Here is a 19384-nt window from a genome sequence, read left to right on the forward strand (position 1 = left end):
CATCCCTTGCAGCATAGAGCTTGACTCCGGATCCACGGTCTCCATCATTTTGGATGAGACCCTTAACTATATTAATAGCCGGAGCAAGCAGCGGATTAAATTACGGCCTACAAATTTAACCCTGACCGACTTCCAGAATTCGCCGGTCAAGGTAAGGGGGGAGGCTACCATTTCGGTGGGGTTTAAGGGTCGCGAAGAGCACCTGGAGGTTGTAGTGGTAGAGGGCCGGAGAGCCTGCCTGGTCAGTCTAGACTGGTTTGAGGCCCTGGGAATCACAGTCTCTGGGATCCACCAGATCCAGGGAGACTCCGTCGAGGCTGTCTGCAAGGCCCCCCCATCTCGTTCAAGCTTAACTCGAACGTTCCCCCTGTCAGGGTCTGGCCGCGGCGAGTCCCCTTCGCGCTCAAACACAAAATCGAGTGCTAGCTGGACAAGCTGGTGGCCCAGGGAATCTTAGAGCCCGTAGATGGGGGGGAGTGGGAAACCCCAATCGTCACCCCGCTCAAGTCCAACGGGGAAATAAGGATCTGCGCCGACTACAAATGTTTGGTGAACCGCGCCCTAAACCTGCACACTTACCCAGTCCCCACGGTCAGCCACATTCTCGCTTCCCTCCAAGGCGGTGCCATTTTTGCAAGGCTCGATCTTGCGCAGGCGTACCAGCAACTCACAGTTACTAGGGCAACAGCTGACATTCAGACTATAGTAACACACAGGGGAGCGTTCCGGGTGAACAGGCTGCAGTTTGGGATCAGCGTAGCCCCTGGCATTTTCCAGGAAATTATGGAGAAAACACTCAGGGGCATCCCAGGAGTATGCCCTTATTTTGATGACGTCCTGATTGCAGGAGCATCAGCAGAAGAGCTGGCAGGTAGGCTGAGGGAGGTACTATCCAGGCTGCGCACAGCTGGCCTCAAACTAAAGAGGGAGAAATGCAGAATAGGTGTTCCCTCCACAGAATTCTTGGGATTCAGGGTAAATGCCAAGGGAATCCACCCCACAGAGTCCAAGGTGAGGGCAATCAAACTGGCACCCACACCCAAGAACAAGGCAGAGCTACAGGCATTCCTGGGCCTGCTAAATTTCTATCATACATTCCTCCCACACAAGGCAGCCATTGCAGAGCCACTTCACAAGTTACTGGATAAAAAGGCAGCATGGGCCTGGACTTCCGTCCATGAGCAAAGCTTTAGGGCATTAAAAGCACTACTGTCGGATAAGTCCACAGTAACCCATTTCATCGAGACAAAGCCCATATGCATCGAATGCGATGCATCCCCTTATGGTGTGGGTGCAGTACTCAGTCACCTCGAGCCTAATGGGGCTCAAATCCCCATAGCCTACTATTCCAGGACGCTGTCTGGAGCAGAGAGGAACTATGCCCAAATTGACAGGGAAGCCCTGGCAATCGTGGCCGTAATCAAGAAGTTCCACGATTATCTGTATGGCAGGGAGTTCACTGTCTACACAGATCACAAGCCCCTGTTAGGCCTATTCACCACGGACAAGCAGACCCCCCAAATACTGTCCCCCAGAATGCTCCGGTGGTCCATCTTCCTTGCAGCTTACAATTGCAAGCTGGTGCACAAGCCAGGGAAGGAGATGGGCCACGCAGACGGTCTAAGTAGGCTACCCATAAACACTACTGAGCCAGACCCAGCACCAGCAACACAAATCCTAGCACTGCAGGAACTATCAGAATGCCCAGTACATGTCAAGGACATTGCAACCAGCACAGCTGCTGACAACATCATGAGCAACTCATGAGCAACTGACAATTCTCATGGGTTTGCACGGGGTGGCAGGACAAGTCTCTGGGGCCTGATTTCACCAGGCGACACGAACTCTCCATGCACCGGGGTTGCCTACTTTGGGGAAGCAGGGTCATCATTCCCACTGCAGTCAGGGACAGAGTATTGGAATCCTTACACAAGGGACATCCGGGGGTGGTCAGGATGAAGGCACTGGCCAGAAGCTACTCTGGTGGCCAGGGCTGGACAAGGACACTGAGGAACGGGTCAAGGCCTGTTACATGTGCCAGAGATCCAGGCCAGAAATGCCCCACGCACACAGGTGGGAGGCCACACACACACCCTGGTCCCGCATCCACATTGACTATGCAGGGCCATTTCAGGGCCAACTGTTCTTAGTGGTAGTGGACAGCCACTCCAAGTGGCTGGAGGTAGTCCCTGTTCCCAACATGACCTCAGGTAGGACAATCCAGGTGCTCAGAGCTCTCTTTGCCACAAACGGCCTCCCCGACGTCCTTGTATCAGATAACGGGCCTCAGTTTACCGCTACTGATTTCCAGGCGTTCTTTTTTTTATTGAAAAGTTTTATCATACATTTTATCTTTAACAATCCCCCCTACCCCTCCCCTATCTCTCCCTCCCTACCCCTCCCCCCCTCCCCTCCCCCCCCGACTTCCCAGAGCTAAGTACAAGGTATAAAAAACCAAAAAAAACCCAATCATAAACATCCATATGCTAACAACCATAAACTCTGAGATCTATCTCTCTCTAGCTTATATAGGATAACTACAAACACTATTAATATAAGATATATAAAAAAGAGAAAAGAAAAAAAAGGAGGGAAAAAAAAGGAAGACTTATTCAAATGCTACATGAAACTTCTTAGTCCCATATTTGTTCTGGATATACTCAATCCATTTTCTCCACTCCATAACATAACGTTCTTGCGAATGATCTTTCAAATAAGCCGAGATCTTTGCCATCTCTGCCAGGTCAGAAACCTTTAAAGTCCATTCTTCTATAGTCGGCAATTCCTCCTTCTTCCAGTATTGACCTACTAAGAGTCTTGCTGCCGTAATTAAATTCAACATCAACTTAGTGTCCACAACCTTAGCATCTGTAATTATTCCCAACAAAAAAACTTGCGGACAAAACTTTATCCTTTGCTTAAAAATCTTCTGCATATTCCACCAAATTTTTATCCAAAAAGCCTTAACCTTTTTACAAGTCCACCATATATGAAAATATGTTGCATCTTCTTCACCACACCTCCAGCATTTAGGTTGATAGTTCGGATACATACTTGCCAGCTTTTTAGGATCTAAATGCCATCTGTAAAACATTTTATAAAAATTTTCTCTTAGATTTTGAGCTTGTGTGAATTTTACGTTCCTCACCCAAATCCTTTCCCATGTGTCCATTGTAATAACTTCTTGTATATTTTGGGCCCATTTAATCATACAATCCTTAACAAGTTCTGTTTCTGAGTCAATTTCTATCAAAGCAAGATATATCCGTTTGATATGTGCTGGACCCTGATTTCTGATTTGCTTTATCAGATTTTCATCAGTCATTGTAAAACCATTTTTCTGATCTTCTTTCCACCTGGCCCGTAGCTGAGTATATTGAAACCAAGTCTGAACAATCTTCTCATCTCGCAAGAAGCTATATGGTTTCAAACACCAGACATTTCTTTCCAAGCTTAAAATCTCCTTGTATGTAGTCACATCATGTTTAAAACCAACATTTATATTTTCTATTGCGTGTTTTGGGATTGCCCACAATGGTATCTTACAATCTAGCTTATGTCTGTACTTCTTCCAAACTCTCAACAATGCCTGTCTTAAAATATGCACTCTAAATACATTATCTACCTTCTTATCATACAACAAATATGCATGCCAGCCAAACAACAAGTCGTGGCCCTCAAGATTTAATAATCTCTCTTGTGTCAAATTGATCCAATCACTTATTCCTGCTAACGCAGCAGCTTCATAATATAATTTAAAATTAGGCATTTTAAGACCACCTCTTTCACGAGTATCCTGTATAATCTTAAGTTTAACTCGTGGCCTTTTCCCTGCCCAAACAAATTTATTGATACCTCGCTGCCATTCCTCCAAATTAGAATCTTTCTTAAGAACCGGTATCATTTGAAATAAAAATAAGAATTTAGGCAGGACATTCATTTTCACTGGTGCGATTCGCCCCAACAAAGACAATTGCAATTTTTCCCAGCTCTCCATTTCTTTTTGAATTTTCCCCCATAATTTTTCATAGTTATTTTTATATAACTTTGTATTAGAGGGCGACAAAAGCACCCCCAAATATTTAACCCTTTTAACAATCTCAAATCCAGTTAATCCTTCTAAGAGAGCCTTTTGCGAAGCTGTCATATTTTTGGCCAGAATTTTAGTTTTTTGTGTATTAACTTTAAATCCAGAAACCTTCCCATATTGTATTATTATCTCCATCAGGTCCACAACAGAGTTCTCCAGCTGGGTCACTGTAACAACCAGATCGTCTGCGAACGCTCTCAATCTATAATCCTGATCTCTAATTTGTATACCCTTAATTTTTTCCGAATTCCGTATTTTAACCAACAATATCTCCAATGTTAATACAAATAACAAGGGCAATAACGGACACCCTTGCCTTGTGCCCTTCTCAATATTACATGCTTCTGTCAGACTATTATTAACTATTATTCGGGCAGTTTGTTTTTGATATAATGCCCTAATTGGTTGCAAAAAATTATCCCCAAAATTCATTTTATCTAAAACTTTCATCAAAAATTGCCAATTCAATTGATCAAAAGCTTTTTCAACATCTAAAAAAATTAGCGCCGCAGGGATCTGGTTGTTCCTTTCCAAAAACTCTAACACATCAACTATATGCCTCACATTATTTTTCATTTGCCTACCACTAATAAACCCCGTTTGGTCCCCATGAATCACCTGTTGCAGAACCCTCATCAGTCTATTAGCCAACACCTTAGCAAATATCTTGTAGTCTGTATTTAAAAGTGATATCGGTCTATAATTTTTAACTTGAGTAGCATCTTGGTCTTCCTTCGGAATCAAAGAAATAAAAGCAGTTCTCCAAGATGGAGGCACCTTTCCCCCCCTCTGAATTGTCTGGAACAGTTCCTTTAACGGTTTTATCATCTCTAATTGTAGATTTTTGTAATAAGCCGCAGTCAAACCATCCGTACCTGGCGCTTTATCCACCTTCAGTTCCTTAATTGCTATAAGAATTTCTTCTTCTGTTATCAATTGATTAATCCCCTCTTTTTGTGCTTGCGTAAGAACCGGAATGCTAGCATTCTCCAAATATACATCAATGTCTTTTTCATTAATCTTCTCCTTAGCATATAATTTAGAATAAAAATCCACAAAAGCATCCTTAGTAAGATCCTGTTGAAACACAACCCTTCCCTTATGCTCAATTTTATCTATATTAGAAGCCCTTTGCTTTTTCCTCAGTCTATAAGCTAGCCATCTACCTGGTTTATTAGCATTGCAAAAGGTGTTGTGCCTGGCAAACCGCAAACTGGTTGCCACTTGGTCAGCCATTAATTTATCAAATTGTCCTCTTAATAGCTTAATAACCTCCTTAATCTTCACATCCGCTGGATTCAAACTCAAAGCCTTTTCTTTTTCCTTAATTTCATTCTCCAATTCTTTCCTCCTGGCTTCCAAAGTACGTCTGTGTTTATTGTTCATATATATCAACACCCCTCTCATATAGGCCTTGCTAGCATCCCAAACCATGTCCATAGAAGTGTCCTTATTCATATTAATTTCAAAAAAATCCTTCATCCGCTGTTTACATTCTTCCACATTTCTCTGATTTCTAAACAAATTCTCATTTACGCGCCACGAGCGCCTATTTCTATTCTCCTTATTAATCTCTAGCCAGACTGGGCTGTGATCAGAAATAGTTCTTGCACATATCTTCACCTTCTTAATCCTTGAAAAAAAGTCATTAGTCAACAAAATAAAATCGATCCTGGAAAAAGATTGATGTCTGTCGGAAAAAAAGTATAATCCTTTTCATGCAAATGTATATCACGCCAAATCTCGCAGTTCCAAATCATCCTTCATTTCAAAAAAGGATTTAGGCAGTCTAGCATGACTTGGAACGCGCTTAAAAGAACCAGCCTTGTCCATCTGTACATCCAAAACACCATTCCAGTCCCCCATAAAAATAAACGATTTATAATCCAACTGGGTAAGCTTTGTGTGAAGTAAACTAAAAAAATCAGCTTGTTGTTGATTAGGAGCATATAATCCAACTAAAAGCGTCTTTTTACCTTCTAACAGCAACTCTATCATAACGTATCTTCCATGCTTATCTGCTTCAATTAAGTCCGCTGTTAAAGCACTTTTAACATAAACAACCACTCCATTTTTCTTATTCATTGCAGAAGCAACGAATTGCGTGCCCAACCTTAAGTTCGATAAATACTTTTGGTCCATAGCCCTAATATGCGTTTCTTGCAAACATATAACATCTATCTTGAATTGTTTTAAATATTGAAAAACTTTCTTCCTCTTCTGTGGTGAATTTAGTCCATTAACGTTCCAAGTTAAAAATTTAGTCGCCATGCATGTCATCCCAAAGCTGTTGGAGCACATCTTTAATAGGCCCACTATCTCCTTTAGGCCGTGCTCCTCCCACTGCTTGGCTGTAAGTACGTTTTGAAAGTTCCATAGACTTCTGCTGATCTTGTTCTTTTATTTTTTTTTGCTCGTTTTAAAGCAGCACGCTCTGCTCTCCAGGATCAGCCAAAAAAGTTGTAGCTTGATCTCCTCCAGCACCATTCTCCTCTGTCTGTCCAGCTTCAGCCTCTTGAAGTTTTCCTTCTCCAGATCCCTTTGCAGCTTCCAGAAGTGGTAGTGGGGTTGCTTTTAAAACATTATTATAAAAACCACGCCCCTGTGTCACAGTGACCAGACGGTACCTTTTGCCTTCATGCATCGCCACCAATCCAACTGGAATCTCCCATCTGAACCTTATATCACGTTGTTTGAGCTCCTGCACAAGAAATGCAAAATCCTTCCTTCTCCTTAAAATCTTTGGAGGAATTTCTTTTAAAACCAAAACTTCTTGGTCAGCAATCACAACTTTAGTATCATAGGCAGCTTGAATAACTTCATCTCTAGTTTCCCTCTTTGCAAAATAAACCACCACATCTCTAGGTAGCTTTCTCTGTCTAGCAATCCATGAATTTACACAAAACACTTTATCCATGCATCCCTTTATTTCAGTACTGCTTCCAGAGCCTCAGAAATCAGCTGCTTTAGGTCTTCCTTAATATTTTCTTTTAAGCCTCTGATTCTAACAGCATACTGCATCTGATAATACTGAACAAGACTCAATTCTCTGTCCATTTTGTCTCTTAAATCTTCATTCTTCAGTACCTTTACTTCTAATATGGCATTCTTTTGAGTCAGGTCTTCCACTTTTTCATCCAGATCTTGCACACATTCAGCCACACTGTGCACTGTAGACAAAATGTCTACCCTCATCGCACTGAACTTCTCTTCCATCCTCTCTTCTATTCTCTCCTCCAATTTCTCCAATTTCTCCTCCATCTTTGCCAATTTATCACCCATTGATTCCAAAATTACCTGGGCTTGTTTTTCAAGAGCATCTTGTAAATCCTTCGATGTCAATGCAGCAGGAGGAAGCAAAGCTTGCAACGATGTCTGTTGCACCGGAAAAGTTCCAGCACTCCGAAGAGTTTTTGGGGGAGGTTTAGCCGCCATCTTTTTACTTTCACTTGTTACGCACTTTCACTTTAAGTTTATAAAGTCCATTAAGCTAGAGAGTAAAAATAAAAGTCCTCTTCACCTTATCCTCCTGTACCGCTCTGCCTGCTCCTTTTATTCCATGGTCTTTCCTTCTGGCAGGGGTGGTCGCAAACGCCTGGCTCCACTCCAGAAATCACGGAGCAGAGACGCTGAACAGCTGGGAGCAACCCAGGCTACGGGGGAGTTCAATCCTTCAGCCACCCAAGCTTTAAGCTCAGGCGGCCCCGGAGAACTCAACCCCTACCTGGGGCCTCACCCTCTCCTCTTCTCCCGAGGAGGGGGCTTCCAATCCACCCGAACAGCTGATCGGCGCTGTTTCGGGTGAAAACAACACAGCTGAGCCGCGGGCAGCCCGAAAAGGCTGTCTCCGGCGCCGCGCCGCCACCGGAAGCCCGATTTCCAGGCGTTCTTGAAGGCGAATTGGATTAGGCACGCCACCTCCGCGCCCTTTCATCCATCGACTAACAGGCAAGCTGAACGGATGGTAAGGACGACCAAGGACGCACTCCGGCGCATCATCAGCGGGGACTGGCATCACAGACTGGCGAAATTTCTACTTGCCCAACACACTACACCATGCGTTGCTACCGGAAAGAGCCCAGCAGAACTTCGATGGGGACGACGTCTCATCACCAAGCTAGACCGTTTACACCCGGACGGAGTAGCAGCAGAGACGGATAGGCCACCATCAGCAGCAGCAGCAGCACACAGGGTTCTCAATGTGGGGGACCTGGTCTGGGCAAGGAACTATGGGGCAGGGCATCCATGGATTCTGGGGACAATGGTTGAGAAAACTGGACCCCTCTCTTACATTGTGGGGGTGGAGGGGGACAGACACATAAGGCGACACATCGACCAGCTCAGAGGAAGGGTCCCTGAGTGCACCACACACGCCCAACAGGATAGCCACACCCCAGGGGAGGTCAGCCCAACCGGAAACAACTCAGAACCAGAACCAGAGGAGGAGGGCCTCCTGCAACCAGCTCTGCTCAACCCAGCACAGAGGCTTCACGAGCCGGCTGTCCAAGTCCAGGGCCAAGCCACACCCAGATGGTCCACCAGGCCCCACAGGACACCTGCCTATTTAGCAGACTATGTGTGCTATGTGACCACCCCACAGTTGCATTCTATTAACACACAGTGTTATAGTTATAATAGTTATAATATTGTTCTATAGTTGTTATGTGGTTCTTCTCTAAGGGGGGAGGGGTGTTATGTATGTAGGCACCAGGGGGTGTTGGCAACAGCCACCAGGGGGCGTTGGCCTGAACGGTTTTGGCAGGAAACCTAGTTTCAGCGGGAAACCTAGGGCCAACCCCATTGGCTGTCCGCCTACATGGCTAGGTATTTAAGGAGGCCAGGTAACCCTCATTCTCCAGTATGCTAACCCCCCCAATAAAGAGCTGAACACGTACTCCGGCTGGCATCTCTTCCTTGCGTTGGACCCACGACATTACACCTGTCATTAGCAATAAAGGCGGGGGGGGAGTGATTCACACCAGCAGCAGTAGAGGCATCTGTTCATCCTGGAGACTTTCACCTTAAGTCATGAGGCATGTAGAAGCTCCAGATTGCAAGCAGGGATGCTTAGAGATTGTTCAGCCATGTTTGAGCTCTGGTGATGCAATTGAGGTAGTTTGCTGGTCTTTTTTGCGTCTCTCCCTCATGCCTGACTCTACTGGATGAATTGTCATATCTCATAAATATCCTAACAGGCCTGATCTCAGAACAGATTCCATACCTGCCTTCTTTGGCTTCAGCCTCAACCCCAAGCTGGTGTATGTAAAGAAATGCTTCAGAATTCTTGCAGAAAAACAGAGTGATGACTCAAGCTGTAAAATTCCGGATGATCTCCCCATTCGAACACTGAGGAGCATAGCTCCTCTCTAGCTGCTAGCTGTTGTCGCTTCTAACTTGGTGCTTACAAGGAAAACCTCCATGGGATTCCAGCTGGCCCCACTGCTATGTATTGGAGTTACAGCGTATAGAACGCAGATCGACAGAGACCACCAGATGGCACTGTAACGCGACTGCCGCAGGCTGGGTTTAGTTTTGGCGGGAAAGTCCAGTTTGAATTGATTGGCTGGCAGCACACCTGGCCAGGTATAAAAAGGGCACAGGTAACCCTATTCCCCTGTTGAATCTACCTCCTAATAAAGAGCTGAACTATCTGCCTAGCGTCGACTGTTTCCTGAACCCACAACATTGCACTGGCGATGAGGATGGGATCCTGCTTCCAAAAGAGCTGAAATCACGAAGGGACAGCATCGTTCGCTGGGTGGAAAGAGGCATCTTTTCACCTCTCTCCTTTCTACATCAACTGGCTAGCCACTGCGCTAGAGGTCTACACGAAGCAGGACTGGCAGAATCAGACTTAGCATGGCACAGATCGGCCAGATCCAGCCTTTCGACCCCAGGTGCCCCGAGCATTGGGAGTCACACCTGAGCCAGGTCGAATTTTACCTACGGGTAAATCGGATCACAGAGGACGGTATGAAGGTCGCGGCTCTAGTGTGCACAAGTGGCCCTGCCGTTCATGATCTGGCCATCGGCTTGTGCGCACCGACAGCCATTGGAGCCATTACATACAACGACCTCGTGGAAAAGCTGAACAAACACTTCAACCGGAAAATGTCTGAGCTGACCTGGTGATTCCATATCAAAAAAAGGGATCAGCGGCCACGCGAATCGATGGCAGATTTCATAGCAGGCATGTGACAGGCCGCCCGCCTTTGCAAATTCACAAATTTAAATGAGAGGCTTCACGACCGGATCATCTTTGGCCTCCGCAACAAACAGTTGCGGCAGAAGCTTTGTGCGAGGCCGAACCTGACCTTCCAGGAGGTCCAGGATGAGGTCTTAGCCAGAGACATGGACGACGGAGTGGACCCAAGCGAACCCCGACCCAGCAGCATAGGAGAGAGCATGCACCACGCGAACGCTGCGTACGGCGGGAGCGGGCTCATGGAAGAGTCCACCGACATTGACGCAGTTCACCGGACCCAAGTTCCACAACAACGGTCGAGGCGCAACAACAGCAAGGGAACCCAGAAGAGGCCAACAACACCAACGACGCAACACAAGTGCTCCAGCTGCAGAGGCGGCACAGCCCAGCCCATGTGTGCAAGCTGCAGGGAAAATCACGCCACAGTGGCCTGCAAATTCCACACGGCCAAGTGTTGGGCCTGCGGAAAAACTGGCCACATCACCGCAGTCTGCAGGAATTGCTCCAGAGACAGCCTACATGAGATCCAGTCCAAGGACGAAGCATTATCAGGTACTGGGCACCCCCAACACTCTGTCATAGACTATTTTAAAATTTGTAACACCGGGGTTCACCAGTTACTTGTCCCCAAAATTAAATTGGACATCCGTCTGCAGGGAATTCCCTACCAGATGGAACTGGACTCCGGTTCAGCGGTCTCAGTGATTTCACATGAGACTTTTAAACACGTGTGCAACCGGAGCCAAAGGTGGGTCAAATTGACCGATTTTCAACACACCCCAGTTAAAATCCGATATCAAATTGACCGATTTTCAACACACCCCAGTTAAAATCAAGGGGGAGGCCACATTGTCTGTGGGGTTCAGGGGGTCCCATGGGCATTTGGATGTCCTTGTGCTTGAAGGCTGGAGGACTAGTTTAGTGGGGTTGGATTGGTTCAAGGCCCTGGGCATCGGTATCTCAGGAATTCACAAAACCCAGGCCAACAGCATCGAAGGTATCTGCAAAATGTTTGCAGACGTGTTCGATGACCGATTAGGAAAATACACGGGGCCACCCATTTCATTTAAATTAGACCCCAACGTTAGGCCCATTAGATTAAAGCCCCAGAGAGTTCCCTTCGCTCTCAAGCTGAAGATTGAGAGCAAACTGGATAAATTAGTGGAACAAGGAGTATTAGAGCCTGTAGAGGGGGGAGAGTGGGAAACCCCAATAGTTAACCCCCTCAATTCAAATGGGGAGGTTAGAATTTGCGCAGATTTTAAGTGCATGATTAATCGAGCACTTAATCCGCATGCTTACCTGGTTCCAACCGTCAGCCACGTTCTTGCTGCACTCCAAGGCAGCGCCATTTTTGCTAAGCTCGATTTGGCACAGACGTATCAGCAGCTCCCCGTTACCCGGGAGACAGCTGATGCGCAAACTATTGTAACTCACAGAGGGGCTTTTAGGGTCAACCAATTGCAGTTCGGTGTGACTGTGGCTCCAGGAATTTTTTCAGGAAATAATGGAGAGAACTCTGAAGGGAATCCCAGGAGTGTGTCCATACTTTGATGATGTCCTCATCGCTGGAGACACAGAAGAGTTATTAGCTGACAGATTGCAGGCAGTGTTAGGAAGATTTCATGCTGCAGGATTTAAATTAAAAAAGGACAAATGCAGCATAGGCGTTAAGGCCACAGAATTCCTGGGATTCAGGATTGATGCCAAGGGCATCCACCCTGCAGAGTCCAAGGTAAGGGCCATCAAGATGGCCCCCATCCCCAAGAATAAGACAGAGCTACAGGCATTCCTGGGACTACTGAATTTCTATCATTCATTTCTCCCAAACAAAGCAGCAATTGCTGAGCCACTTCACAGACTGCTGGACACTTCACACACTGCTGCAGGCAGTGTGGAGCTGGAACCAGAGTCATGACAGGATTTTCAGGAATTTAAAAAAAATTACTGTCAAGTGAGTCCACTGTGACTCACTTTATAGAATCCAAACCCATTTGCATCGCGTGTGATGCGTCCCCATATGGAGTGGGTGCAGTCCTGAGTCACTTGGAAGGGGACGGGACCCAAAGACCCATCACCTATTACTCCAGGACACTGTCAGGGGTGGAAAGGAATTATGCTCAAATAGATAAGGAGGCCCTGACAATAGTGGCGGGAGTAAAAAAGTTTCAGGATTATCTGTATGGCTGGGAATTCACCATATTCACCGACCATAAGCCACTGCTGGGATTGTTCACAACGGACAGGCAAACTGCTCAGATTCTATCCCTAAGGATGCTCAGGTGGTCCATTTTCCTATCGGCCTATAACTGTAAACTGGTACACAGGCCAGGGAGGGATATGAGCCATGCAGTTGGATTAAGTAGGCTGCCACTAACTCAGGTGGAGCCGGACCCTGCACCGGCAGCTCAAATACTGGCCATCCAGGACCTGCCAGAATGCCCACTAAATGCTAAGGATATTGCTGCAGGAACTACTGCAGACAAAATCCTGAGCAGAGTGCAAACTTGGGTAGAAACCAGGTGGCAAGGGAAAAGCCCAGGCCCAGAATTCCAGGCCTATTTCACACACAGGAATGAACTATCCACGCACAGGGGTTGTTTATTGTGGGGTAGCAGGGTAGTCATTCCGGAGAAGCAAAGGGACAGGGTCATACAATCACTACACGAAGGACACCTGGGAATAGTAAGGATGAAGGCCCTAACGAGGAGCTACCTCTGGTGGCCGGATTTAGACAAGGCCATTGAGGAGCAGGTGAATGGGTGCTATGTCTGCCAAAGGTCCAGACCAGAGATGCCCCATGCACCTGTTCACAAGTGGGAGGCCACACACATACCATGGTCCTGCATCCATATTGATTACACGGGGCCATTCCAGGGACAGTTATTCTTAGTGGTAGTAGATAGCCATTCCAAATGGCTGGAGGTGGTCCCAGTAACTAGCATGACCACACCAAGGACAATCCAGGTGCTCAGGGGACTTTTCACCATACATGGCTTCCCGGATGTGTTGGTATCGGATAATGGCCCTCAATTCACATCCGCTGAATTCTAGGCTTTTATGAGGACCTACACGATTAGACAAGTCAGCGCCCTTCCACCCAGCCACCAACAGATTGGCAGAATGCATGGTGTGCACAACAAAGGACGCATTGAAACGCATCATCTGTGGAGACTGGCAAAAAAGGTTAGCCCAATTCCTACTAAACCAACACACCACACCATGCTCTTCCGCTGGGAAGAGCCCAGCGGAACTTCGTTGGGGCAGAAGGCTTATCACTAAGCTGGACAGACTTCACCCCGACAGAGTGGCTGCGGAAAAGGAACAAACCAACCCCCCAACAGAACTTCACACTGGCGACTGGGTTTGGGCCAGGAATTATGGGTCTGGACATGTATGGATTCCAGGGGTGCTGGTTGACCGGACAGGACCCTTGTCATACATTATTGGGGTGGAAGGGGGTCGACAGATCCGGAGACACATTGATCAGGTCAGGAGGCGAGCTCCTGAAAGATCACCGCCCAGCAATCAACAAGGGGAACAGCCTTCAGTACCCACAAGCCTGTGGGACCACCAAACTGATGCAGAGGAGGACCCGGACCTGCTGTCAGAAAAGCCTGTTCAACCCAGCCAACAACTGGCCCAAGGTGGTCACAATGAACCGGTTACAAGATCAGACACTGGGGCACTGGCCCAAGGTAGTCACAATGAACCAGTTACAAGATCAGACAGTGGGGCAGGTTCACTGGGAAGGGATGAAGCAGGCTACCAACTAACTCAGCTGCTCAGGACAGGGCTGGACCGCAGAGACAGTCAGTTAGGACCCATAGGACTCCGGCCTATCTCAAAGACTATGTGTGACCATAGGGAAACGGATGTGTCAGTCAATTAAAAAATGTATATAGTTATGCATGTATAAAAAAGAAATGTTGTTCATGCTTAAGGGGGAAGGGGTGCTAATGTATTGGAGTTACAGCGTATAGAACGCAGATCGACAGAGACCACCAGGTGCCACTGTAACGCAACTGCCGCAGGCTGGGTTTGGTTTCGGCGGAAAAGTCCAGTTTGAATTGATTGGCTGGCAACACACCTGGCCAGGTATAAAAAGGGCACAGGTAACCCTATTCCCCTGTTGAATCTACCTCCTAATAAAGAGCTGAACTATCTGCCTGGCGTCGACTGTTTCCTGAACCCACAACATTGCACCCACAGCCCAAGAAATGCTAAGCGAGCCTGGTCCAGGGCCAGCCAGCCCAAGGGCCAGAAGCTTGGCTCAGGTATTTACTTGAGCCTGTCCTTTTTTTTAAAAAAATCCCATTTATATCCCGCCCTTCTCCGAAGAGTCAGGGCGGCTGACTCTAAGCACAATCAAAGTCCTTGGAATTGGCATTCTGTATGAAATGTGTTCATTGTGTGTATAGAGACACCCCAAAGACATATTTTGCTCCTCTTGTTAATACCCCAGAAAGGAATGAGGCAATTCCAAGCTAAGTAGAGAGGGCAAAACCTGCTCACCCAAAGCAATATTCAGCCCTGGATTTAGGGCTAAATCTCAATTAAGGGCTAAAGAAGCTACAACTTAGGGCCTCACAAAATTTCAGAATATCCATATTCCAATTTTGCAAACAAGTTCATTGTTATTTATATTCTTAATTTTGAAATTTTTAACAAGGGCACTCCAAGCTTTCTTTAGCTTAGGGCCTTACCAAGTGTAAATCCAAGGCTGGATGCTTTAGCTGGGCCACAATGCCCTCTTCGATCTCGGTTCTCTGAAGTGCCAACGTTGTTTTGCTTCACCTGTAGGACACCTGGAGCGACCAAGACACACAGCTGCACATGGATGCCCAGCAGAACTACCAGCTTCTGGGGGCGCGGAGAATTGGCGGGGGGCTGTCCCTCCTCTTCAAGAGGCCCTTTGTCACCTGTGATCCAAAGGATTATGTGATTGAGGTAGAATCTTCTGCTTCAGAAAGAATTTTGAGAAATCTGAAGAGAATAATATAGGGAGGGAAGCAGAATATCCTGAAAATGCTTTGTTTTGCACAATCTAATTTTATGTTTTGAAAATGGAAATCAAAACCTGAAGAGCAATGCTGCTAAAATTTTCTTTAAAGATAAAAACACTGTTGAAAGTTTACAATTTAAGTTGTAATTTCTATGTGCTCATATGGCTTCAGTATTTTAATTTCAGTTAAGAGAAACTGTTGGACTCAAATTTAAGGGTATTCTATGGCAAACATACCGTTAGAGTAATAATGGAAATCTGTTGTTTAAGAGATTCATCCTTATGGAGCTGTGTGGTCAAAAGCAGACCGATGGTCTGTGCTGTGGCTTAATTGGCAGCTACTATCTCACGTTGCCTGTTGTAGGATGCAGTCTTAAAGTGTCTGTCTAGACCAGGGGTAGGCAACCTCTATGCTATGCTGACTCAGGAATTCTGGGAGTTGAAGTCCATGAGTCATAAAAGAGCCGAGGTTGCCTACCCCTGGTCTAGACTCTGCTGGGAATTATTTTCAGTGCTGTGCTCTTACAGAGGATGCTGCTCCCTTTTTAAATTAGCCCTTCCGTCAGACTTGATCATCCTCTAACCCAAGGAAGCCACTTCAAACCCCCACACGTGGTGCCCACTGCTTACTTTCTGAGCTTCTCCTGGTCAGCAATGAAGCCCACCTAATTCAAGGCAGCCACCCTTATCCTTGGTGGCTCAGAGATAAAGTGCTTGGTGACTTCCCTTCCAGGACGGAACTGTGCATCTCATTTACGGCATTTTGGAGAAACCATCTCCGTCTCTTCAAGCCATCAATGTCTCTGCTCTGCTCCAGAAGGGAGTGCAGCGGGTGCAGCTTCTGAAGCCCAAGATCAAAGTTCCCCCACTGCCTGGGGACCTAAAGACCATGGAGATCCGGGTCCCAGATGTGACCATTCCCCGCCAGGAGACCACGTACTGGTGTTTCATGACTGAACTTCCAGATGGCTTTGAAAAGCATCATATTGTCATGGTGAGTAGAAGGACTGGCCCCCACCTCCCCCTTTTCTTCCTTAGCTCCAAAATCATTCTTCTGTCCCTCTGTTCCTTCTGCCTCTCAGAAGAGGAGGGGGAGGGGCATTCTGCCTCTGCAGGGGGGGCATCTCCCCCAGCTGGGATTCTGCATTGTCCCAGCATGCCGAGTGAGCTGGACCTCTTTAGTTTGGGCCTCACATATCATGGGAACAGAGGATTTTGCCTGAGTTTACTTCTGACTGGGGGTTCTAAGAATCTAGCTAGCATGTTGTGTGAACTCGGGAGGCAGGCCTAACTCAGTCAACTGAGGTATTTCTTCACATCCAGCTGGAGGGAGGAGCAGGTTCAGTTTGAAAGTCCCTTCATCACAGTCAGTGGAAGACCATTTTCCATTTTTGTGAATTTTCAGAACAAGAGAGCAATACTAACACTCCACCTGCTTCAGTTTGAGAATCAAGGAGAATCCTCTTTGCAGAGGACCCCAATGGGGACCTCCAGTATGGTGAGGGGGTTTTTATCCATCCCAGCCTTTAAAGAGACAAAGTGGAGAATTTGCTTCTTCCATCAATAGCGGATGCAGAGCCGCAGGGCTTGGGGGTCACCACCTCTTCCCTTCCCCCTCAGTATGAACCGGTGGTCACAGGCGGGAATGAAGCCCTGGTCCACCACATGGAGGTCTTCCAATGCAGCCCCCGCTTCCCGGCCTTCCCACACTACAGCGGCCCCTGCCATTCCAAGATGAAGCCTCAGCACCTGGATTTCTGTCGACATGTCTTGGCTGCCTGGGCGATGGGTGCACAGGTGAGCCTCGTAACCTCCCCCCCATCATGATAGACAGGGGCCTTAATGGAGAGCTGGTGGGGCATATGGAGAAGGATCTGGGTGGGAAGCCTCCCTGGTTCCTCTGTTCTCAGACAATGCTTCAGGTGATGTCAGGGCTGTTTTTTGCCCCAAATCAACCATCCTGGCCTCCAGGAACATTTTGAATTAAGAAGTCATGACCTGCCTCTCCCACCAGGAGTCACCAGGACTCCCTTGCTTGTCCCAGGGGGGTTCTGTGGGGTTTGGAGCAATGGAGAGCAGCCCAAGCATTGGCAGAGTCCTATTTCAAAATATCCTAGCTGACTTTCAGGGCAGGAGGCTCTTGCAATGGGGCCATTGGGTCTCCGTTCTAAAACAGCCTCTTCTGAGCTCCTCAGATTCTGGAGGTTTGGAGGGTCTGAGCGAGGTGATAAAGCAGCAGCTCATGGGGGGGGGGCAGAGGCTTGAACCCCAAAGTGTTGTTGCAAACCATCCCACCCTTTGATAAAAGCCTGGCTAGAAATATCGGGGGACCCTTGGTGTGATGTACCCAGAGAAGGACCGGGCTGAGCTGATGAAGAGGACCAGTTTTCACCAAGGATAACCGCGATACCTTCCTCTCTCTTCATCCAGGCCTTTTACTATCCTGAAGACGCAGGGCTAGCCTTTGGGGGTCCTGGCTCCTCCAAATATTTGCGCCTGGAAGTCCACTACCATAACCCCCTGCAGTTCGAAGGTGAGCGAGACGCAGCAGACGTGGGCTGGCCTCTGGAGTCTGATCCTGAGGCTTTGGGATCAGAAAGAGAATGGAGGGGAGGGAGGCAGGGAGGAGCAACAGAGTCTTGGAGAGGAGCAACAGAGGCTTTCTTTGGGACTGGCCTTGACCAGGAGGAACAAGGCAGCCTTCTCACCATTCATGTTTTGGGCTGCCTCTTCCCCTGCCTGAATTAAGCCAAGATCGCCCCCTCCCCCAAAGAGAACGAAAGCAACATCTGGCAAGCTTGCAGCTGAGAAAGGTGCCTGGGAAATTGTCAGCAGGGACAGTCATTCTGCAGATGAGTCCAGACCTCCAGAGGGCCCGTGCTCCCCTCTCCCCCTTGAGAAAGCTCCCCCATCCCTGCCGCCTTTCACTGGCCCAGGAAGGAGGGCCCCCCAGCTAACTCAGCACCCTTTCCCGTGTTTGCACTGCCTTGTTTTGACAGCTGGCAGGTTTAAAAAAGGAAGCCAGGAGGGGCCGCATTTACATAAACTCAGAGTTCTGTTCCTTGGCTCTTCAAGGGTAATTTTAGACAAGCATCTGCGTGTCAGTCGTATTTCACACCAAGGGCTGGGAGGCAAGCCAGTTTTGGGGAATGGGGGCTTTCCTTTCCATCCATAAGGTCCTCTGTCATGCTTGGACAGTGATGTGCCAAAGGGCAGCCCAGGAGGGAGGCTTCAGAAGAAGAAGCCGGCCAGGAGCTCTCTCTGGCTGCAGCCCCAGGGCCTCCTGGGAAGATAGTGCTGCTCTGATAGCCACCAGCAATGTGGCCAGTAGAAGAGGACAGCAGCCTCCAAATCAAGGTTTGCTTGCCTGGCCATAGCAACCCTCTCCTTTGGGTGCCACGAAATCTCCCCACAGCTGGCTGCTTCTAAGGCTAGTGGTGGGAGAGCTCCCAGCGGATTCCCCCCCGCAGATCACGGGCGGCTGCCTGGATCAGAACTGGAAGCTCCCTCCCCACACACACGCCTTGAAACCAAAGCAGTGCATCTTGAGGTAGTTGATTCCACTTGTTGATGGTCTTCTACCCTTTCCTCTTATGGGGAAATCTGGGGTGAAAGCCCCAAGTGATCTGAACTCCCTGTTTTGGCTGGATGCAGAGGAGTGCTGCTCTCCTGTGTGGGAGATGAAAGAAACCGATGTGGCTCTGGAAGGCTGAGCTGCTGATCGGATCTGGCAGTTTCCATCAGCCTCATCGGAACTCACCTTCCGCTCACCACTTCTGACTGCCCACCTCTGGCAAGCAGGCAAGGGGTGACGCAGATGCATCCTCTCTGCCACCTGGATGGCAGTAGGATAGCCACGGTGAGGAGGACTTGGGGTCCTCGTGGAGCTCTCCCTGCCAAAGGCCCATCCTGGAACCGGACCCAGGTGCTCCCTCCTCTGATCTGAAGGGACTGCTGGCTGTCTCGTTGCAGAATCCAGCTGCTCTTTCAGGGCAGACCCTGTGTTAGAACCCACGCCAATCCACATCTTAAGAAAGAAAGACTCTTGGAGACAAGATTATCCAAGCAGGAACTTTTACTAAGA

General features: G+C 47.8%; 1 protein-coding gene across 1 annotated transcript in view; it reads left to right on the forward strand.

Annotated features, from left to right (window-relative positions):
- The window catches only part of DBH (dopamine beta-hydroxylase), a gene marked incomplete at its 3' end in the record, with an annotated part of 32017 nt that overhangs the window by 3243 nt on the left and 9390 nt on the right, over window positions 1-19384 (forward strand). The window contains exons 2-5 of the mRNA XM_083374858.1: window positions 15099-15245; window positions 16034-16294; window positions 16921-17097; window positions 17731-17833. Of these exons, the coding sequence (XP_083230984.1) occupies window positions 15099-15245; window positions 16034-16294; window positions 16921-17097; window positions 17731-17833 (688 nt within the window). The remainder of the gene's footprint in view (window positions 1-15098; window positions 15246-16033; window positions 16295-16920; window positions 17098-17730; window positions 17834-19384) is intronic.

This window comes from Vipera ursinii (genome assembly GCF_947247035.1).
Source record: "Vipera ursinii genome assembly, chromosome: 16".
Taxonomy (NCBI): domain Eukaryota; kingdom Metazoa; phylum Chordata; class Lepidosauria; order Squamata; family Viperidae; genus Vipera; species Vipera ursinii.